Genomic DNA, 22,878 nt, shown 5'->3' on the forward strand with positions numbered 1-22,878 from the left:
ATGCTACTGATTTTTGTATACCAATTTTATGTCCTGCAACTTTCCTGAATTTGTTTATCAATTCTAATAATTTTTTTGGTGGAGTCTTTAGGTTTTTCCAAATATAAAATCCTGTCATCTGCAAACAAAGATAATTTGACTTCTTTCTTTCCAATTTGGATGCCCTTTGTTTATTTCTCTTGTCTGATTGATCTAGCTAGGACTTCCAGTATGATGTTGAATAATAGTGGTGAAAATGGGCATCCTTGCCATGTTTCAGATCTTGCAGGAAAGGCTTTCAGCTTTTCCCCCTTCAGTATGACACTAGCTGTGGTTCTATTGTGTATGGCTTTTATTGAATTTAGGTATGTTCCTTCTATACCCAGTTTTTTGAAGGTTTTCATCCTGAAGGGATATTTAATTTTATCAAATGCTTTTTCAGCATCAATTGAAATTATCATATGCTTTTTGTCCTTCATTCTGTTGATATAATGTATCACATTGATTGATTTACATATGTTGAACCATCTTTGCATCGCTGGGATCAATCCCACTTGGTCATGATGAAAGATCTTTTTAATGTATTGTTGAATTCAGTTTGCTATTACTGAAGATTTTTGCATCTTAAAACCATGACATGTGCATTCTAACCACTGTATTATTTATAATATTCTCGAATATTTTTCTCTCTTTACATGTCATAATTTTTACCCACCATTCAAGACTCAAGTTTATAAAGCTTTTCTCATCTCTGATTCTCAATAGTATCCTTCCCTCTAGTGAAATTTCCTAACACTGGGTTTATGTCCCTTTTCTCTGTACTTATAACTTTTCTTTTGCTAATTTGTATAAGCATTTTCACTCATATTTGTACCCCTAAAGCATATGCCCCTTAGATCATAACTATGTCTCATGTCTTATTTATTGTTCTTATTGACCACAGGGCCAAAGCTACCATTTGCCTAAATGGAGGCTTTGCACAATTTAGAAAAAGTGGCACCTCTAGGTAGATAATTAGAAATGGATACTTGCTTTGAACAGAACAGTTAGAGAAAATTCCCTTTTTATGTGAAGAAAACAATGTATTCTTCCTTTTTGTCAATTTCAGCCCCTGTATGCCAGAGCATGGAGGGCAGGTACCATTTTAGCCCCACTTGTGTCCTTGGGACCTAACACCAAGTAGATACAAGGTAGATGTTTGCTAAAGGAATCAATCAATATGTGGCAAGATGTTTACTATGGTTTAAATTAGCTGAGTCCAGAAATGTTGGAACTAAAAATTCAAGGAGAAAAAGAAACAAAATGGAAACCAGGTCATCTCTCTAAGGATGATTAAAAAAAAAAAAAAGTAGCTGAGAAGAGAAGAGATACAGTTTTTGTAAGATACATGTTATAATGAAGACATTTTAAAATCATGGTTTTTGTATACATTTTTATCTTAAATCCACAGAGAAAGCAAATAACACCTATTTTTGAAACATGTACATTTTAAATGTAGTTTTTGTGTTTAATTGTTTTTAAGGAAGACAAAACACAGCTAGCAAGAGTGCAGGGACATATAACTAGCATAATAAAAGATACTGAAAAATTATCCTTTGATAATAGACAAATGATTAGGAACCATGAGCATGGTGTAATAAACAGAGAAACATATGCTTACGATATATAACATAATACATTTAAAATTTTTCTTTAACTTCCTTCAAACTCATGGTGGAGGGAGAGGTCTATTATTCAATAATTTGGTAGATAATTTATAAATTCAAGAGATAGTAAAGGTTCAATATATAGACAGACTTAAGAATTTTAGCTGGGCGCGGTGGCTCACGCCTGTAATCCCAGCACTTTGGGAGGCCAAGGCGGGCGGATCACGAGGTCAGGAGATCAAGACCATCCTGGCTAACACGATGAAACCCTGTCTCTACTAAAAATACAAAAAATTAGCCGGGCGTGGTGGCGGGCGCCTGTAGTCCCAGCTACTCAGGAGGCTGAGGCAGGAGAATGGCGTGAACCCGGGAGGCGGAGCTTGCAGTGAGCTGAGATCCGGCCACTGCACTCCAGACTGGGCGACAGAGCGAGACTCGAGTCTCAAAAAAAAAAAAAAAAAAAAAAAAAAAGGTTTAAATGAATTTTTTTATATTCAGTTAATAAAGGAATATTCCTAATTTCCTTAAAGATTTAGCCTTCATAAATTTATCACTTTTAAGGAAGATAGCCATGATCTCTCCAAAATGCCCTTTGATGTTATATTTGGAGTCATAATACCGAGCTGAATCCCAAGTCTCCTGATACAAGAACCTGTGCATTCTAAGTTCTCACAGTCTTAGGGCAGTGCTGATGTAATACCTGAATAGGCAGTTAAATATGAGTAAGTCATGCAGGCTGTGCATTTGTCCCCACACTGGTAGGCCTTATCCTATCTACAATGCTCACCTTCACTTCATTCCATTTATATTTAGTTTTGTAAATTTTCTCCAACAAACATTCTCATTCCTGCCTCAGGATATTTGCACTTGCTCCTCTCTAAGCTTAGAACATGCTTCTTTTATCTGACTGGGTTCATCATTCAGAGCTCAGATCTGAAGGCCTTCAGAGAGGCCTTCCTTGACAACCTTATTTAATGTTGTCCCCAAACTTTTCAGTCCCTTGTTATTTTATTCCATCTTATTTTCTTCAGATCACATATCACTATCTAAAATTATCAATTATTGGCCGGGCGCGGTGGCTCAAGCCTGTAATCCCAGCACTTTGGGAGGCCGAGACGGGCGGATCACGAGGTCAGGAGATCGAGACCATCCTGGCTAACACGGTGAAACCCCGTCTATACTAAAAACTACAAAAAACTAGCCGGGCGACGTGGCGGCGCCTGTAGTCCCAGCTACTCGGGAGGCTGAGACAGGAGAATGGCGTGAACCCGGGAGGCGGAGCTTGCAGTGAGCTGAGATCAGGCCACAGCACTCCAGCCTGGGTGACATCTCAAAAAATAAATAAATAAAATAAAATAAAATAAAATAATCAATTATTTACTTGTTTACTGTCTTTCACTATGACAGTATGAATGAAAGTTCCATGAAACAGGAGTATTCTGTCCTTTTCTATGCTATACCTCTTAATTTTGAGAATAGTGCCTGCTATGTAGCCTACTACTTTTAATTTAGTTTTATTTCAAATAATTTTTTATTTTATTTTATTTTATTTATTTATTTATTTTGCGATGAAGTTTCACTCTTGTTGCCCAGGCTGGAGTGCAATGGTGTGATCTTGGTTCACTGCAACCTCTGCCTCCTGGGTTCAAGGGATTCTCCTGCCTCAACCTCCTGAATCGCTAGGATCACAGGTGCCTGCCACCACGCCCAGCTAATTTTTGTCATTTTTAGTAGAGATGGGGTTTTGCCATTTTGGCCAGGCTGGTTTCGAACTTCTGACCCCAGGTGATCCACCCGCCTCAGCCTCCCAAAGTGCTGGGATTACAGACATGAGCCACTGCGCCCGGCCGAAAGTAAATATCTTTTAAATAAGAATGTCCAAATCCTAGGAATGTGACATGTTAAAAGGGAGCAAACTTTAAGAAACAAATCGTTTTTTTAAAAAAGAAATATTTAATACATTGGAACTTTTGGCATTAACAAGCTCTTGGGAAAGGAATTTTGGAAATTACAGGCCTCCTGGATGCTCCTTAAATTATCCCAATTAAGCAGTGACCTACCTTGTGACCCCTGAAATACTGCTTCCTGCCATGAGACCTAAGACTTAAGAAGGTTAAACACAAATTAATTACTAAAGGCTATAATCAAGGCAGATGTTTTTGACTAAATATACTTTGTTAATTAGCCAAATATTTCTCCCTAACCCTGGACATTTTGTGGCATAGACACAGACACACACACACACGACCTCTAATACATTTAGATACTATACTAATACATTCAAGCATATTAACATAATGTATTTATATATAGTACTTGCAATAATGTTAAAAATACTAAACTTTAAATTTCTGTCATCTCCAGAAGTCAAAGAATTAGTATGAAAAACTCGGTTTTTACATACTCTTCAAAGAGAGGTTTTCATTTAACTAAATTAAGGTTTCTTGACATTAGAGTTGACCGTTGGAATTTCAGTTGTAAACAAAAACCAAGTTCTTATGCAGCCATATTTGTGTTTTACATGCTGATACTTGCCAGCAAATTAATCAAAGAGACTATGTCATATCATTTTTGTATCCCCATATTTGTCATAATAGGTGTTCATTAAATCTTTGTTGAATAAATGATTACTAGTTTACTAGCCTAAAATCATAGATAGTAATTTGAGTTAAAGTGAAATAAAGTTTATTATGTAGTAAATTAGGATAATAATAATTTCAGCTACCACGTTTTAGGAAAGAAATGGTATTTAATATAGAGAAGTTTTTACATAAAAGGAGAACTTTAGACAGAAGCCAGATTTTTTGTTGTTGTCATTGCTGTTTTTTTCCCTGCAAAGAACATGCGAGAAATGGCACTTTAAAATCCAGACATGTATCCAATAACTGCCAACTGGTGCGATGAAGTATGAATTATAATAGTAACAGGTATTCAGTTAATTTGTGGTACCTGGCTCAGGGAGCACAACAGTGGGAAGAAAAAGGAAGTAAGCCTTTCAAGATAACATGTTTAGGAGCTTGACCAGTCCTACTGGGTTTGTTTCTAATCTACCAGAATGCTATTGTCTTCAAACTCTTGAACACTACAAGCCCTCTCTATTACCACTTCCTTGCCAAAGATGTTATAAATAGTTTCACTCCTGGAACTATCTCTGTCTACTTTCTATTCTTCAATGTCTTTTCTGTCCCTGTGCCACAGTCCTAATACTCCATTGTATTAGCTGTTAGGCCTCCATAGAATCACCCCAGTCTTTCATTCCTTGGTAAACTATTTCCAGACTATCTTCTCAGCTCTAATATGATGAAATATTTGTTTTGGCATGAATATGCATTCTTAAGACTCAGAATTTGTCTTTGTCTCATCTTTGCTATTTATTATCTTGAAGCCAAACCACTTACCTCTATTCATTCAAACCTATCAATGAAAACTTTTGGCCCTATAGCATATAAACTTCATTTAATTTAATCACATCTTCCAATGATCCCTAATATGCTATTTATGTATTTGGGGAATACTCATATTTCACTTGCTTTGTGGTTATTTGTTACTTTTCTCCTAATGATTGACAATACTAGATTTGCCTTCTTCTTTAACCATTCAGGATACAACTTTTCAACAACTATAATTTGGCCATAAATCAGTCTCTTGTATTGGCAGTTTTATATATTTAACTTTGATAATACTAAATATATAGTTTTTATTGTTTTTCTAAAGCCAAAAATTATAAATATGCACAAAACAATATTTAGAAATGTAAAAACAGTGTCCCTTTCTAGAACTGAACACCCTATATCAACACTCAATATATTGTGTAGTAATCTGTTAGGATTAGCTAGAAATCCATACTGTACCTTTAACCCGTGACATGACCTAATGTGGGTTGAATAATTACATAAAAGAAGTGATGTTGGTCCTTGATTGCTTTTTTCATTTGTCTGTTTTAGTTTTTTTTGATTACCAACACTTTTTATGTTTATTCTGGAAAAAAACAAAATAGAAAAAGACAAACTTTTTTTAAAACATAGCTATCAACCAGAAAAAATTAAAATGACTTTTAGCAGACTGGTCACAATGTATCATTTCATATTTTTGGCTACGTACATTTATATTTTTCTCCTAAAAATAAAATTTTTCTGAACACATAATTTTATTTTTCATCATATTCTCTTCATTCTCCTTTTGTGCAGATGACTGGTACCTCATCTCATGAATCTAGGCTTTTCAAATTACTTAGTTTAGCACAAAATGTTTCTTCTTTTTTTATAAAACTATTTTTGAATTTCTGTCACTGGAAAAACTCTGGGATGTGAATTTGTCTATGTCCCCTACTAGTAGGGTGAATCCATATTTAATACATATGTCACCCAAAGCTAAGTTACAAATATCTGCTTCTCCCTCCCCATCCCCTGCCATCAAGAATATCTTTTTATGTCCATAAACATTTATATATAACAGCATTTTCAAAAGTGCATTGTCTTTTATTGATGAACATAATTTATTTAAACACCCACTATTGTTGGACATTTGTGGGTTTTCTCCCCATGTTTTTATTTTGTTTTTTTTTTTTTTTTTTTTTGCTATTATAATCAATTGTGCAGTAAATATCATTATAGCTAAATCTGTACACATTGCTAAGTTTTCCCTTGTGATAAATTCTAAACTAGAATTGCCAGGTTAAAGGGTAGGCTTATTTCTTTTTAAGGCTTTTGACATATATTGCCAAGTTGCTCTTTAGAAATCTATCACTGAGATCCCACCAGAAGTATTGAAACATACTGTATTTCCAAACCCTTATAAAATTTCTCTTTTAAAACAATTGCTAATGTAATGCATCTTTTCCTAACCAAATTGAGCATTTTAAAATATTGCCCATAATTACAAATTCTTTACTACAAAGTATTTCATAAATCAAGAGTCCCAAAACTTTAAACACTTTTTCATAAATCAAGAGTCCCAAAACTTTAAAAATTTTGGTAGCTTGTGACCAGACACGGTGGCTCACGTGTGTAATCCCAGCACTTTGGGAGGCCAAGGCAGGAGGATCACCTGAGGTCAGGAGTTCACGACCAACCTGACCAACATGGAGAAACCCCGTCTCTACTAAAAATAAAAAAAATAAAAAATAAAAATAGCTGGACATGGTGGTGCATGTCTGCAATCTCAGCTACTTGTGAGGCTGTGACAGGAGAATCGCTTGAACCCAGGAGGTGGAGGTTGCAGTGAGCTAGATTGTGCCATTGCACTACAGCCTGGGCAACAAGAGCGAAACACCATCTAAAAAAAAAAAAAAAAAAATGTAGCTTGTTTTTTTACATTTTTTGCTTATAGTTTTAGATGATGTGCGGTGAAGAAAGAAAAGGAACCCTAGCCTCAACTTTTCTCTCATCAAAACAAACCACTCTAGTGCCACTATTCATAAACTCATCCCTAGTGATCTCTAAGTTCAAGGAACTAAAAAGAGTATCCATCTTATAAAACATTTAGTAACCCCTTTTGGGCCAGGCTCGGTGGCTCACGCCTGTAATCCCAGGACTTTGGGAGGCCCAGGAGAGAGGATCCCTTGAGTCCAGGAGTTGAGACCAGCCCGGGCAACACAGTGAGATTCTGTCTACCCTGCCCCCCGCCCCAAAAAAAACTAGCCGGGTGTGCTGGCATGCACTGTAGTCCTAGCTACGTAGGAAACTAAAGCAGGAAAATCACTTGAGCCCAGGTGTTTAAGGTTACGATGAGCTGTGATTATACCACTGCACCCTAGTCTGGGTGACAGAGCAAAATGCCATCTCTAAAAATGAATAAAAATACATAACTCCTTTTGTAAATAATGCTTTATTAAAGTTGTTAGGTTGAAGAGAAGTGTACTTGTTTCAAACCAAGTTCTTATTAAAATATTATCTACAAAATGATGTATCAGTTCCAATTAGTATTTTATTGTAGTAGCTTATTTGATTTTGGTCAAGTTCTTTATGGCCTTGATATTCAAACATAAAAATTCAAATGCAAAAATCACAAGATACAATTTTGTGAATGTATCTTTGACATCCTTGGTAATTAGTAGATTAGGTGGCTCTTTAGAAAAGTATATGTTTTCAGTGAAAATTTCTTTTTCTTTTTTCTGAGACAGGATCTCACTCTGTCATCAAGGCTGGAGTACAGTGGCACCATCTCGGCTCACTGCAACCTCAACCTCTCGGGCTCAGGTGATCCTCCCACCTGTGCCTCCCAAGTAGCTGGGACTACAGGCATGTGCCACTATGCCTGGCTAATTTTTTACTTTTTTGTAGAGATGGGGTCTCACATGTTGCCCAGGCTGGTATCAAATTCCTGAGCTTAAGCAGTCATCTTGCCTCAGCCTCCCTAAGTGCTAGGATTACAGGCGTGAGCTACTGTGCCCACCCAAAAATTGCTATGTAACAGAAACACTAGTTTATTCTAACTATGGAACATATGTTATGAAGCCTTAGTTTCTGTTAAACTTTGGCCCTTTTAAACTATAACAAGCCTTGTCTTTTTACTGTCTATCAAAATCAAACAAAGTTGAAAATTATCAGTTCAGGATATTACAGAAACATATTCTCTTCTCTCTTCTCTTCTCTTCTCTTCTCTTCTCTTCTCTTCTCTTCTCTTCTCTTCTCTTCTCTTCTCTTCTCTTCTCTCTCTCTTCACCTGCCTGTGCCTTCTCTCTCTCTCACACACACACACACACATACACACATGGACTCTCTCTGTCCTGTTTCTGACTATGTATGCCACAGTTTTTCTTAAAATGAATGTGAGGGATATAATAGTATACTTCACTATATATTTTTTTAATTTCACACTGGGTCTTTTCCCTCTTAAATACTTGGAGAAGATATTACATAGGTTAACAAAAGTAATATGTGGTCCTAGCCTTTAACCAGATTTTACTCTAGGATAGAAAACACTTTTTTTTTGGAAGACCAAGATATTGAATTAGATATAAGAGTTCACCTCAATAGGTTAGTTTTCTAATTCCCATCCTTTAAGTAATGTTTAAAGATATTTCTGTTTCTTGATTCTTATTCTTTTTTATTACTTTACATATTAAACATTCATTATCAGAACCAAAATAAAACTTCCCCAATACTGAGTCAAAAATTGATGTGTAAATAAGTCTTTTCATTCCTGCAAAACAGACTTCTTCCCTCAAATTCCTCCTAGGTTTATGGGGACTAGCTAGATAGCCTCCTTCCAGATTCTTCACTTTCTAATCTACCTCTACCATACCCCAGAAATCGTGGAAAAATCCAAAGTCATTTCTTTAATTACTCCCAGTTGCAGTATTAGTCTTGCAGTAGATTATTAATCAGCTCACATGCCTCAGTGATTCATTGATTGCTTTCTGGTGCACTGTCTGGAAAACTGATAATGATTTTTCTTTCTTTCAAAAGAATGCAAGAAGGAAATCTTTCTTTTCTTTATTTTTGTAATATAGATTTATATCAGTAATGATGAAATTAAGTAAAGTGAAATAAAGTATTTTTTAATTCAAAGCTAATGAAAATAGCAAGTCTTTTTAGAAAATTTAACCATTATTAGATAAACCTTATTATGAGAAAAGTTACAGGGCCACTCTTGAAATGGATACTATATTATTGGCCTTTTTTAATTTTTTTGGTAAAATTTTCCCACTTGTCTAATTTCTTTTTGAAAGCAACAGTAAAGTACAGAAGAATGTTTTTGTAAACTTCTCCCTTATGTTGTATGCCTACCTAAAGGCATACTTCCACTTGCAGGACAGCATAGTGTCTTAAATGAACCCACTGATTTCTCATGAATTTTTTTTCAGTGACCATGCAAACTTGCACCTTGTCTTTGACAGTAGAAATAAAATCATAAATCTGATTTTGCATATTTGCTGTAAGGTTGGCCCAGAGTAGCAAAGCACAAAATCAAGACCATGGTACTTGAAATTTTTTAAATCCTAAAAATATATTCCATTAGATGATATAATTTAATTATACTCTAAATGTTTTATCTAAAATGCATTTTCTGTCTTTTCCTTTTTACTCTTGTCCTCACTTTTAACGATCCATCGGCTGACAGTGTCTTTACATCCAAAATGCAAAGCAGACAAATGGGCATATCAGGGAAGAACATGACAAAAAGCACCAGCATCAGTGGAGACATGTGCTCACTGGAGAAGAATGATGGCAGCCAGTCTGACACTGCAGTGGGCGCCTTGGGCACCAGTGGCAAAAAGCGGCGCTCTAGCATTGGTGCCAAAATGGTAGCTATTGTTGGTCTGTCACGGAAAAGTCGCAGTGCTTCTCAGCTCAGCCAAACGGGTAGGAATTTTAATGTTACTTTTAACTTCATATTTGAGTTGTCATTACAAGATATATTTCTCTTCTCTTACTCGTTTTATTGCAGTAATATGTGGATGATGACATGTTCCAGAGGGAAAGGGCATTTTAAACTAGTTAACCTTTCTGAAATCAACAATGATGTTTTTTCCAGTGATCAATGAGCCTGCTTCAAAATGAACCTTGGCTAGTGTTCTTAAAATGTAGATAATGTCTTTCCTCCTCAGCGAAGAGTTATGCTGTGACACCCAATTGCCAGTTGCTGATCCTTTGTAAAGATAATCTGAAATGGGGGATATTTGCTTTTCTTTAGGTTCCTCAAGTTGGAACCAGCTAAATTAATTTCCATTCCCAGCAAGATACTGTGAAGATGATTCCTCATATTTTGTGTGAATAATACAGTTCTTGTATTGCTGACAACCCAACTTCCTTTTCAGTTTGTAAGCAACATTTGCCAGTAGTTATCAATTTTCTCACTGCAATTTTTATTTCCCTGTTAAAACTTCAAACAGCAATATTCTCCAGCAGCAGGGATGGAGGAATTTTCTGCTGACAGTGAAGATATTCAAAGCTTTGCTACTTTAAAATTCAGTTGCTAAATCACATCTGCAAAAACAAATTATAGACAACACTCCTACTCAGAAAAGCCCCTGTTGGCAATTAAGAAATTTGTGAATCAGAGCAATGTCTTTTTTTCAAATGGGTGTTGATAATTAAACATTAAATCCTTGGTATCTTGGAAATAATAGCATATCTTCTACTTAACAAACAAATGCATGTAATATGGTGTTTCTTTTATTGCAAAATAAATTATAGGCAGCTGGATTAAATCTAATTTATGCTTGACTACTAGGACTCTCATACATAGAAGTCAGATATAAATCTACAGCACAAAATAATTTAAAGTTACTTTAATTCTTGGACCCGGCTAATCTTGATTTTTACAAACTATAATTGTAATTCTGGGAATTTAGTCTTATTTAACAATATTATATTCAAATAATTATTTGGCGGTATTTTTTATATTCTGGTTGTAACTAAAGATATTTAAAGTGATTTTTGTTATAGGATTTTTTATTGTTTTAAAATACTATTTTGCATTTTAATGTATAAATAGAAGTTTAATTTATGGACAGTGAACATACAGATCATACTTTAGTGACTTTTAAAATTGTTAATATTTATACATCATTAACTATGTTGTGCTAATATGATACATGTTGGCCTTTTGAAATTGAGATTTTTTTATACTTCTCTAATAGAAGTTCATTATATTTTTTTCTTTAAAACTTACAAACATCTGTCAATCTAAAATTTCTCTAAAAAGTAAAGTCTACTAATGTTTTTTAAATTAGGAACCTCAAATGGACGTTAATAAGACTACAATTTAGAAAATATATGAAACTAAATAATTAATTCCATTCATTCAGGGTTGTTATGTATAAATATTGCACACTTACCGTGTGCCAGACACATGAAGAAAAAAGATGAATAGGAAATCATTTATAACCCAAGTTGCTTACAGTCTAATAGAGGACAGATACTTAAACAGATTGCTTCAAGGTCATACACCAGTGGTGAATCTAGAATTACATAGAAGGTACACTGGATGCTCGGAGGAAGGCCACTTGACTCAACCTGGAATTCCAGGAATGAATTCCTGGAGATGATACCTAATCAGAGATATCATCTCAGTGACTGGAGTGGCTGCTAACCAGGTAAAAGACAATTAGAAAGGTGTTCTAGATAGAAACCATAAGAAACAAGGCATAGATCCATGATATGTGCAGGAATGATAAGCAGTTACATAATTTTAACATAAAATATTGGACTGAATAGCTAGAGATGAGGCTAGTAGGTAAATAGAGACCAGGTCATAGAGCATCTCAGATCATAGTTATAGATGATAGGAAGTTTTAAAAGGTTCTCAGTAGAGGATTGATATGGTCATATTTGTATGTACTTTATGTACAGTTTTTAGCCCATTCAGGCTGCCATTTGTTTATGTAACAAATAATTTTTGCATACCTATCATTTGCCAGGGACTATCCTGAAGAAAACAGAGACAGAAATCCTTCTTATCTTGGAGCTTATATTCTAGTGGGGCTACAATAAAGAGGTAAACTTAAGTCCACACCTGGAAAAGAGCATTTAAGGATGAATTAATGGAGAAGTACAATAATTCAGACAAAAGATAAGATCCTAAACTAAGCCAGTTGTAATAAAGATAGAGAGGGGATGATAGATTCAGGGAATTTTTAAAGAGCAAAATTAGTAGTTAGTTACCTGATTAAGTGACTAATTGGATATGAGGAGGTGAAGGAGAGAAAATTCTAAGATGACTCCCATATTTCTGACTTGCATCACTGAGTGGATGGTAGTGCCATTAATGGATATTGGAAATATAAGAGGAGTGGTTGGGGCATGGTGACTGATGCCTATAATCACAGCCCTTTGGGATGCCAAAGCAGGCAGATCAGTTGAGGTCAGGAATTCGAGACCAGCCTGGGCAACATGGCAAAACCCCATCTCTACAAAAATATAATTAGCCCTTCGTGATGACTCATGCCTGTAGTCCCAGCTACACTGGAGGCTGAGGCATGAGATCACTTCAACCCGGGAGGCAGAGGTTACAGTGAGCCGAGATTGGCTGCTGCCCTCCAGCCTGGGTGACAGAGCAAGACTCTGTCTTGCACTCCCACCCACACACACACACAAAAAGAGAGAGAGATGTTGGGGAAAGAGGAAGAGAATGAATCTTTGATTTAGGAAATTTTGAATTTGTGATATCTGTGAAAATTTCCAAGTGGAAATGTCTAGAACATTTAAATAAACACTTTTGAAGCTTGTGTCAGGACCAGGGACATAAATATGAGAGTTACAAAGTTTAGATAATACTTAAATTCATGAATATGGCTGAAATTGCCCAAGAAGAATGATACAGATAAAATAGCAGTAGGCCAAGACAATGCCCTGTGGAAGATTAGCATTTTAGAATTGTGTGGAGGAAAAGTCCAAGAAGAAGAAGAAGGAACAATCACAAAGAAAAGACCAAAATTATGAGAGAATAGTATCACAGAAGTTAAGATGTAGAATATTTCAAACACAGAAGGGTCAGTATTTCTAAATGACCAATTTCATGTCTTTACATTTTTGGCATAACTATCCCATATATCTTTCTTTGATAGTATTTGTATTACAAAATTATAGATCTATTGACCATACATTGAGATTCTGTAACAATACCAATTTGGTTTTCATGTATGAGTAGTTATAGGTTTTTATCTCAAAAACCTTGACGTGTTGGCAGATTTAAGAAATGTAGTCTTGTTTTTTGTTATATCATAAAGTTCCTTCCTATATATTACATAGCAAATGATAAAGTCTCTTTGTCATTGTCTTCATTACTATTCGGTGATATTATAATGGGTACATTTTTAATAGTTCTTAAAATTTGCAGTTATTCATACCTACTCACCTAATAGACTTGACCTGCTGACAATAGAATTCAGATTATCTCTCATTTTAAAGCCCAAGTTTAACTGTAGCATAGCCAAAAATTACTGGACTTCAAACTTTCAATGGATTTCTAAGTTCTGTATTTGTGTGCATATGTATATGTGTTTAAAATAAGATTTTAATTATGCTTTATTTTCTTAAGAAAAAACTGGAATCATAAGCTCCAAAAGTATTTGAAACAAATCTTCAAATTTCAGTATTTGAGCATATGATCTAGTAGCTTAGATATTAAATTATCAAAAGTAATTATCTACAGCAATGAACTAGTTTTATAATGCTGTATCTTATAATAGCTTCTTTCTTCAGACATAAATATATAAGATGTATTGAGTAACTTGCCTGAAACAAATAAATTCTTTGTGTGTTTTCCACTAGTATGTTTGTATTTTCAAAGATTTGTTTAGTATTCTCTTTATTTTCCTGGTCTCTGTGTGAAGATCTATATGTAATTAAGTTAAAGAGTCATTATGTCATGAATGATATATCATAATGATTTCAATTTTTTGAGATGGTATTTACTTTTGTAAAAATAAATATTATTGTACCATCATGGATTTCAAGATCAGACAAGACAACTTACCAACTTACCTCCCTTCTGAAGAGTAGAAACTCAGCAAAACGGGGTCTTCCTAAAGAATAGTGAAATGATTCTGGATGATATCACAGTAATTATATGTAAATAATAATTGGCAAAGGAGAAACATTTTATAAAGGTATGTTGACCAACACACATAGTGGCTAAGTTATATCTCTCTTCTGTCACACTATTTGTATGTTCCATTGCCTGTTAATTGGAAGCTCATCTTTTAAATCACTGTTTCTAAAGAATTGAGTATGACTTGATAGGCATTATAACCTAGTAGAGAGCATATAGAGGGAATAAGGAGACTTGAAATCTATTGCTTACTCTGGGTTATATATTAAATATGGACTCTTTAAAAACTTACCCAGCAGATCTGAGTCATATTATGTCTGTCTGACTGATGGAATTGACGTGTGCTATCCTAACAGCATTTCTGTAAAGATAATATTTTTAAATGTATGAAAAGTACATTGAAAACTTAATATCACATGGTAGATATAAGACATCAGTAGCCAATTTATCCTCATGGGGGAATCAAGAATTCTGTTTTAGACATGATTTTTATTTTGAGATGTCCATTAGACATCTAAGTACAGTTATTACATGATTAATTGCATAGATTAATTCAGAGCCCAGTAGATCAAAGCAAAGGGTGTAATTTAGGAGTAATCCACAGGTAGCATTTGAAGCCATGGAACTGGATAAGATTATTTATGGTAACTTCAATCAAGAAGAAAACCAAAGACTGAGCCCTAAGACATTCTACCATTTAGAGGTCAGGACGAGGAAGAAAATTCATCAAAGACTTAAGAGAAAGCAACCATTAAAGGAAATGTAAAAAAGGATATCTTAGAAACCAAATGAAGAAAATATTTTAAGAAACAGGACATGATCAACTGTGGCAGGGGCTCTGACAGGTCAAGTAAGATGAAGACTGATAATTTACCATTGGATTTGGCAAGATGGAGAAATTTGGTAAATCTTGACAAACCTTGCAGTGGAGGACAAAGCCTGATGGGAGCTTGTAAAGAAAATGAAGAAGTGAGTCAGAGTCAGTGAGAATAAAAATATGAACACCTAATGCTTTTTAAGCACTTATTATGTGCTAGACACAGTTCAAAGCCTTTACGTGTGAATCATTTAAACCTCACAACAAAGTTATGAAGGAGGAATGAGTTATTATCTCCATTCGATAGATGGGGGGAAAATGTAGGGAGACAGGAAATAAATTTCTCCAGTTTACCCAGCTAATGTCATGGGTAGAAGTTGGAATTTGAATCCAGGCAATCTGGATCTGGAGACTTCACTTTTAATTTTTCTATTACAGTCTAGAATAGCACTGTTCAATAGAACTTTTGGCAGTGATGGCAATCTATATCTGCACTGTCCTGTACAATATGGTAGCACTAGTCACATGTGGCCATTGAACACTTGAAATGTGGCTAGGGTAAGTAAGTTAACTGACTTTTTAATTTTTACATTTTTAATTAGATTATTTTAAATTTAAATAGACACATGTGACTAGTGATTACTGTACTGGACAGCACAGTTAAAAACAATTCTTTCTAGGATTTTTTTAAACAAATAAGAAATAGAAATTCTAAAATGGAACTATAACTTGGGGGAGAGATAATCAAAGAAGAGCTTTGTTTTTTTAATAAGAGGGACTTACTTGTGGGAACAATTGGGTAGGTGAGATCCAGAACTTAAGTGGAGATCATTGGTTGTAACCTGTGGTCACTCAGGCATCTATGTATGCTCTTTTCATCTTGTAATAATTTATAATTTCACACAGTACTTTGAAGTAACTCTTGTTATAACATTTAGCAACTGTAATCATTTAGTCATCTATCTCTTGGTTCAACTGTTTTTCTTGTTTAGTTTCTTCTTCTCAGTGTCTGGTGTTATATCACATATGGTGATCCTCAGTGAAAGGCCCATGAACTCCATGAGGCTACATGATTCACTTCACTGGGGAATGGAAAGAAATAGTAGAACTTACTTTTAATTTTTAATCTAAAAAACAAAAAAGAAATTAAGCTTTACAAATATTTAATATATGGCTTCACCTAGAATTCTCACTCTAAATGCGAGATGGTCTCATGCGTTTCTGAGGGTGTTAGTTTTAACTAAACTAATAATGAGAAAATAGGAAAGTGGCTTAAAAAGGTTATAGCGATGAAACTGTGGTTTGAATATAATACCAAGTTTGCAACTTTTACTCCTAGTTAAGCTCTTCATTAGCCCCCAGTGAAGACAATACAACACTTTAAGATCTGACAAGAAGTTTACCAAGAAATTCTAAGTTATCAAAAAGATTAATAAAATATGGATTTACACCTACTATTATTAACAATAAACCTTACCCTAGGTTTACACTTTACATGGCCTATGGTGTGTCTCTGTGATGTTTCTTTTTCAACTGTGACATAATTAAAACTATATGAGAAAACTGAACTTGGAAGCAAACTTTCAAAATACTGTATTTACCTAACATACATTACCTGCTGTAATGTATACAAACCCTGAAAACTTAATACAAAAGTTCATTTATTGATCAAATATCAGTCCAAAGTAGATATTTCCAGTCACCTTTTCTGTAGTCATGCAGGGCTCAAGACTTCTTTCATCTTGTGGGCTTTCCCTCTTAGAAGGCCTTAGAACCCTTTCTCTTCAGCCAGTACATGGGAAGTTTTTACGGACAGGAATTGGAAATGGTAACATCACTTCTGCTTCTATTCCATTGGCTGCTTAGTTACAAAGCTGATGCTGGAAAATGGAACATTGGGAAATATAGCCTTAGAGAATGCCCAGGAAAAAGAGCAAACAGGTTTGATAAGCAAACTACAATCTAATACTGCCACATAGCATTAAGCCACTGTTTTCAGAAATTATAAGGCATTTTACTTCAAATATTTTTCCGAAGAGCATAAGACTTATTTTATTATTCAAATAACTATTTGCAAATATTTATTTAATTTTAATCACCTTTTAAAATATCTACATATATTTTATGTATTGTAAAAGTATAGTAGGATATGTGTATCATTTATAAATAATTTTTTACAGAACTAGAAGTGAGATTTTTAGAGGTTTAAAACTACTGACCTAGTATGTAATAGCGCTAAGTGGATGTTTGCTAAGGAAACATAGAAAAACTCAATTGCTAGCCAACTCACTGTAATCCTGGAGCCATCCTTCCTAATGCTTACTTTTTTGGACAGCATTCAGACCAGGTTATACAGAAAGTGACTTGATGTATGCCCTGTTAATATACAAGCCTACATTAAATACAATAATATCTGTGGAAACAACTAAGTAATAAGAATAAAAGAGATGTTAAGTAATAGTATTATCTTTTCACATCATCACAAATCTCAAACTAACCCTATAGGATATGGCATGTTAATGTAGGATTCTAACAATGTGTTTTTACCACTAAATTTAGGCATATTTCTTGCCTTTAAAATTGTAACTATGTTTTAGCCCTTATAATACTATCATTCATTATTTTAAAATATTGACTCATGCTACTCTATGTTATTTACTAACTTCAGGTGGCTCAAGTATTGTAGGTGAGGTAAACATAACATTTTCTGGAAGTGAAAGCTGGTGTTAATATATCATAAATTGTGTTAAGGTACTTATGCAGCATCTAGGCTCAGCATGTAGCTAAGAAAGATAGCAGTTTCATTGTTCATGGAAACAAATTTAGTATTTCTTAAATTTGAATTGGATTTCATATTATTTCTTCTAAAAAACATATTTTTAAAATACTTTTAATTGTGGTAAAATACACGTGACATAAAGTTTACCTGTTAACGATTTTAAGTGTACCGTTAAGTGTTATTAAATATGTTTATTATGTTGCGCAACCATCACCACAATCTATCTCCACAATTATTTTCGGTTGCAAAACTTAAACTATGTATCCATTAAGCAATAACTCTTCATTCTCCCCTCTTCCCAGCCCTTGGTAACCACCATTTTACTTTGTCTTTGTGAATTTGACTGCTCTAGATATTTCTACCCATCAGAATTTGCTTCTTTTTTAAGGTTGAATAATATTCCATTATGTATATGTACATGTATACACCACATTTTGTTTATCCATTCATCTGTCAGTAGGCACTTGGGTTCCTTCACCTTCTGGCTATTGTAAATAATGCTACTTTGAATACGGGTGTACAAATATTTCTAACAGGCCCTCCTTTCAATTATTTTGGGGATATACGCAGAAGTGGAATTGCTGGATCGTATGATAATTTAATTTTTGTTTTTTGAGGAACTGCCATACTGGTTTTCTAATTATTACTATTATTATTATTATTGTTATACTTTAAATTCTAGGGTACATGTGCACAACGTGCAGGTTTGTTACATAGGTATACATGTGCCATATTAGTTTGCTGCACCCATCAACTTGTCATTTACATTAGATATATCTCCTAACGCTATCCCTCCCCCAGCCTCCCACCCCCTAACAGGCCCCAGTGTATGATGTTCCCCTCCTTGTGTCCATGTTCTTATTGTTCAGCTCCCACTTATGAGTGAGAACATGCGGTATTGGGTTTTCTGTCCTTGTGATATTTTGCTGAGAAGGATGGTTTCCAGCTTCATCCATGTCCCTGCAAAGGACATGAGCTCATCCTTTTTTATGGCTGCATAGTATTCCATGGCGTATATGTGCCATATTTTCTTTATCCAGTCTATCACTGATGACATTTGGGTTGGTTCCAGGTTCTTTGCTATTGTGAATAGTGCCGCAACAAATATACGTGTGTATGGGTCTTTATAGCAGCATGATTTATAATCCTTTGGGTATATACCCAGTCATGGATTGCTGGGTCAAATGGTATTTCTAGTTCTAGATCCTTCAGGAATCGCCACACTGTCTTCCACAATGGTCGAACTAATTTACACTCCTACCAACAGTGTAAAAGCATTCCTATTTCTCCACATACTCTCCAGCATCTGTTGTTTCCTGACTTTTTAATGATCACCATTCTAACTGGTCTGAGATGGTATCTCTTTGTGGTTTTGATTTGCATTTCTCTGATGACCAGTGATGATGAGCATTTTTTCATGTGTCTGTTGGCTGCATAAATGTCTTCTTTTGAGAGGTGTCTGTTCATATCCTTTGCCCACTTTTTGATGGAGTTGTTTGGTTTTTTTCTTTTTTCTTATAAATTTGTTTAAGTTCTTTGTAGATTCTGGATATTAACCCTTTGTCAGATGGATAGATTGCAAAAATTTTCTCCCATTCTGTAGGTTGTCTGTTCACTCTGATGATAGGCTCTTTTGCTGTGCAGAAGCTCTTTAGTTTAATTAGATTCCATTTGTCTATTTTGCCTTTTGTTGCCATTGCTTTTGGTGTTTTAGTCATGAAGTCTTTGCCCATGCCTATGTCCTGAATGGTATTGCCTAGGTTTTTCTTCTACGGTTTTTATGGTTTAGGTCTTACATTTAAGTCTTTAATCCATCTTGAGTTAATTTTTGTATAAGGTGTAAGGGAGTGATCCAGTTTCAGCTTTCTACATATGGCTAGCCAGTTTTCCCAGCACATTTTATTAAATAAGGAATCCTTTTTCCATTGCTTGCTTTTGTCAGGTTTGTCAAAGATGAGATGGTTGTAGATGTGTGGTGTTAATTCTGAAGCCTCTATTCTGTTCTGTTTGTCTATATATTTGTTTTGGTACCAGTACCATGCTGTTTTGGTTACTGTAACCTTGTAGTACAGTTTGAACTCAGATAGTATGATGCCTCCAGCTTTATTCTTTTTGCTTAGGATGGTCTTGGCTATGCGGGCTCTTTTTTGGTTCCACATGAACTTTAAAGTAGTTTTTTCCAATTCTGTGAAGAAAGTCAATGGTAGCTTGATGGGGATAGCATTGAATCTATAAATTACCTTGGGTAGGCCATAAAAGCTGTTTTTTTTTTTCATAGAAGCTGTACAAGTTTATATTCCTACCAGTAGTGCACAAGAGTTCTAATTTCTGCAGATCCTTGCCAACACTTAATGTTTTTTGTTTTGGGGGGGTTTCCAATAATAGCCATTCTAATGAGTATGAGGGTGGTATCTCATTGTGGTTTGGATTTGCATTTCCCTAATGATTAGTGGTATTGAGCATCTTTTCATATGCTCATAGGTCATTTGTATATCTTCTTTAGACAACTGTTTATTGGAGACCTTTGCCCATTTCTTAATCAGATTTCGGGGGGGTTTTGTTGAGTTAAAAATAAACTTTTTTAAAATAGAAAATTGTAAGCAGGTTTTTTCAATCTTAGGAGTCATCTGGCTGGGCACAGTGGCTCACGCCTGGAATCCCAGCAGTTTGGGAGGCCAAGGAAGGCGGATCACCTGAGGTCAGGAGTGCAAGAGCAGCCTGGCCAACATGGTGAAACCCCGTCTCTACTAAAAATACAAAAAGTAGCTGGGCATGGTGGCGGGCACGTGTAATCCCAGCTACTTGGGAGACAGAGGCAGGAGTATTGCTTGAACCTGGGAAGCGGAGGTTGCAGTGAGCCGAGATGGTGCTACTGCACTCCAGCTTGGGTGACAGAACAAGGCTCCATCTAAGAAAAAAAAAAGAAAAAAGAAGAATCATCTGTGTATTAACAATAACATGTATTATAACTTATTTGCACTTGTTCAAATCCCATCAGACTATAAATTTCTTGAAAGAAGCAGCTATATCTCATTCATTTGTACATCTCTGGTACCTAAGATAATAGTTGATATCTACAAAATACTCAGTATTTGTTGGAATGCATGTATGAATAAATGAGTGAACAAATGAATGAATAACAATTTAATCTCTTACAGAGAAGGTAACTTAAAACTGTGTTCCTCAAATTATTAAACTGATACATTGATGTTTTGAAGCTATAAATGCTCATATGGATATATGTCAAGTGTTTCTTATTTATCATCTCATATTCTAGTGTTTCATTATTGTTTATGGAAATAATAAGTAGAACTCTTTAAAGCTTTTGTTAAGGAATACTTAACATCTACAGCTACAAATGCAAATTATCTTGAATTATCCCTTTCCAAACATGAAGGTTGCAGTCATAATCAAATTATTAATAATTTGCTAATGTTTTCTTATGGTATTTTAATCATTTCCCTAAGCCACAAATTTTATTCATACATTTTTTCATTAAATAAACATTTTTATCAACTACACTATTTGTAAGACTCATTTTAGTGGATGCTATGGAAGACAACTTGACAAAACATTGTCCCTACTATCTCATAGCTTCTCTATTCTTAGGATCTTAAAATCTACTAGAGGAAATGAGTTTTTGGCTTGAGTAAACGTAAAACAAGGTGGAACATGATGAGGATTAGCAAGATTCTGTAAGGGAATGTGGCAGAATGGAGAAAACATAAATTTTAGAGTTCAAGCAGGCCTGAATTCAGGTCCCAATTCTGCCACATGGGCAAGTTACTTAATTTCTCTGAATCTCTATTTCCTCAGCTTTAAAAATTATGGACTCTATCATCCTACTTCATGAGGTTGTTATGAGCACTTATACTAAGCACTTATAACTTTGTCTAACATATACTAAGTTTCTACTAAATGACAGCTGTTATTATTAATATTATTGTTAACATAAGTTTAGCTGTTATCATTAATATTATTATATTATCATTAATGTAATGGTGGAAATGATTCCTTCCAGCATTGTTGCCAGGGTACTAGTTGATCTTAACCTTGAAGTGTGGATAATGTTTACATTGTGAAGATGCTGAGAATATGGCCTGGATATTTTGGACATGGGAAATATTAGACTCAGAGATATGGAAAGGTATCTTATGTATGAGCAGGCAGAGAGTATTTGACACATAGTGATAAATGAGACTAGCAATAGAGATTGGGGCTGGATTACAAATCATGTTTGTTGAAGGAGTTAGAGCCATAGGGCTGGCAATAGGGATCTATTGTAGAATTTCAAGCAGGGTCATGACAACATAAATTAGAAATATTTTGTCAGTAAGAAAGACTATAGAGATCAAGAATAAGATACTTTTTTTTTTTTTTTTTTTTTTTTTTTTTTTTTTTTTTTTTGAGACGGAGTCTCGCTCTGTCGCCCAGGCTGGAGTGCAGTGGCCGGATCTCAGCTCACTGCAAGCTCCGCCTCCCGGGTTCACGCCATTCTCCTGCCTCAGCCTCCCGAGTAGCTGGGACTACAGGCGCCCACCACCTCGCCCGGCTAGATTTTTGTAGTTTTTGGTAGAGACGGGGGATACTTTTTTTAAATTAGAGTAGAAATGAGGAGGGCATGATCTATGGTGTATTAGTTTCCTATTGAGACCATAACACATTATCATTAACTTAGCAACTTAAAACAATGCACATTTACCGTGCCATCTTAAAACAAGGTGAGCTCTACTGGCTTCTCTGCTCTGTGTCTCACAAGACCAAAATCAAGGTGTCATCCACGCTTGGATTTTATCTTAAGACCCAAGGCAAGACTCCATTTCTGAGGTCATTCAGTTGTTGGTTGGAGCTCAGTTCCTTGTGGTTGTGGACCTCAGGTTCCCATTTTCCTGGACACATGACCTCCTTCATCTTCAAGCTGACAAAGGCACATTGAATCCTTCTTGTGCATTTAATCTCTCTGCCTTATCCCTTCTGCCTTCCAGTCAGAGAAGGTTCCCTGCTTTTAAGGGCTTATGTAATTAGATTGGGCCCACTCAGGTGATCTAGGAAAATCTCCCTATTTTAAGGTTCATAACCTTAATTACATTTGAAAAGGTCCTTTTGCTATGTAATGTGGCATATTCCCAGAGTCCAGGGTGCAGTGCATGGACATCTTT

The 22,878-nt window shown here is 35.1% G+C and overlaps 1 protein-coding gene across 34 annotated transcripts in view; it reads left to right on the forward strand.

Annotated features, from left to right (window-relative positions):
• The window catches only part of RIMS2 (regulating synaptic membrane exocytosis 2), a 792,768-nt gene that overhangs the window by 669,552 nt on the left and 100,338 nt on the right, over nt 1-22,878 (forward strand). For 12 of the 34 annotated variants that reach the window (XM_030937577.1, XM_030937582.1, XM_030937581.1 and 9 more), the window contains one exon: nt 9,690-9,931. The exons of the other annotated variants lie outside the window; for them this stretch is intronic. In XM_030937577.1, coding sequence (XP_030793437.1) covers nt 9,690-9,931 — 242 coding nt within the window. The remainder of the gene's footprint in view (nt 1-9,689; nt 9,932-22,878) is intronic. 34 annotated transcript variants of the gene reach the window in all.

The sequence above is a fragment of the Rhinopithecus roxellana genome, chromosome 9, assembly GCF_007565055.1.
Source record: "Rhinopithecus roxellana isolate Shanxi Qingling chromosome 9, ASM756505v1, whole genome shotgun sequence".
Taxonomy (NCBI): Eukaryota; Metazoa; Chordata; class Mammalia; order Primates; family Cercopithecidae; genus Rhinopithecus; species Rhinopithecus roxellana.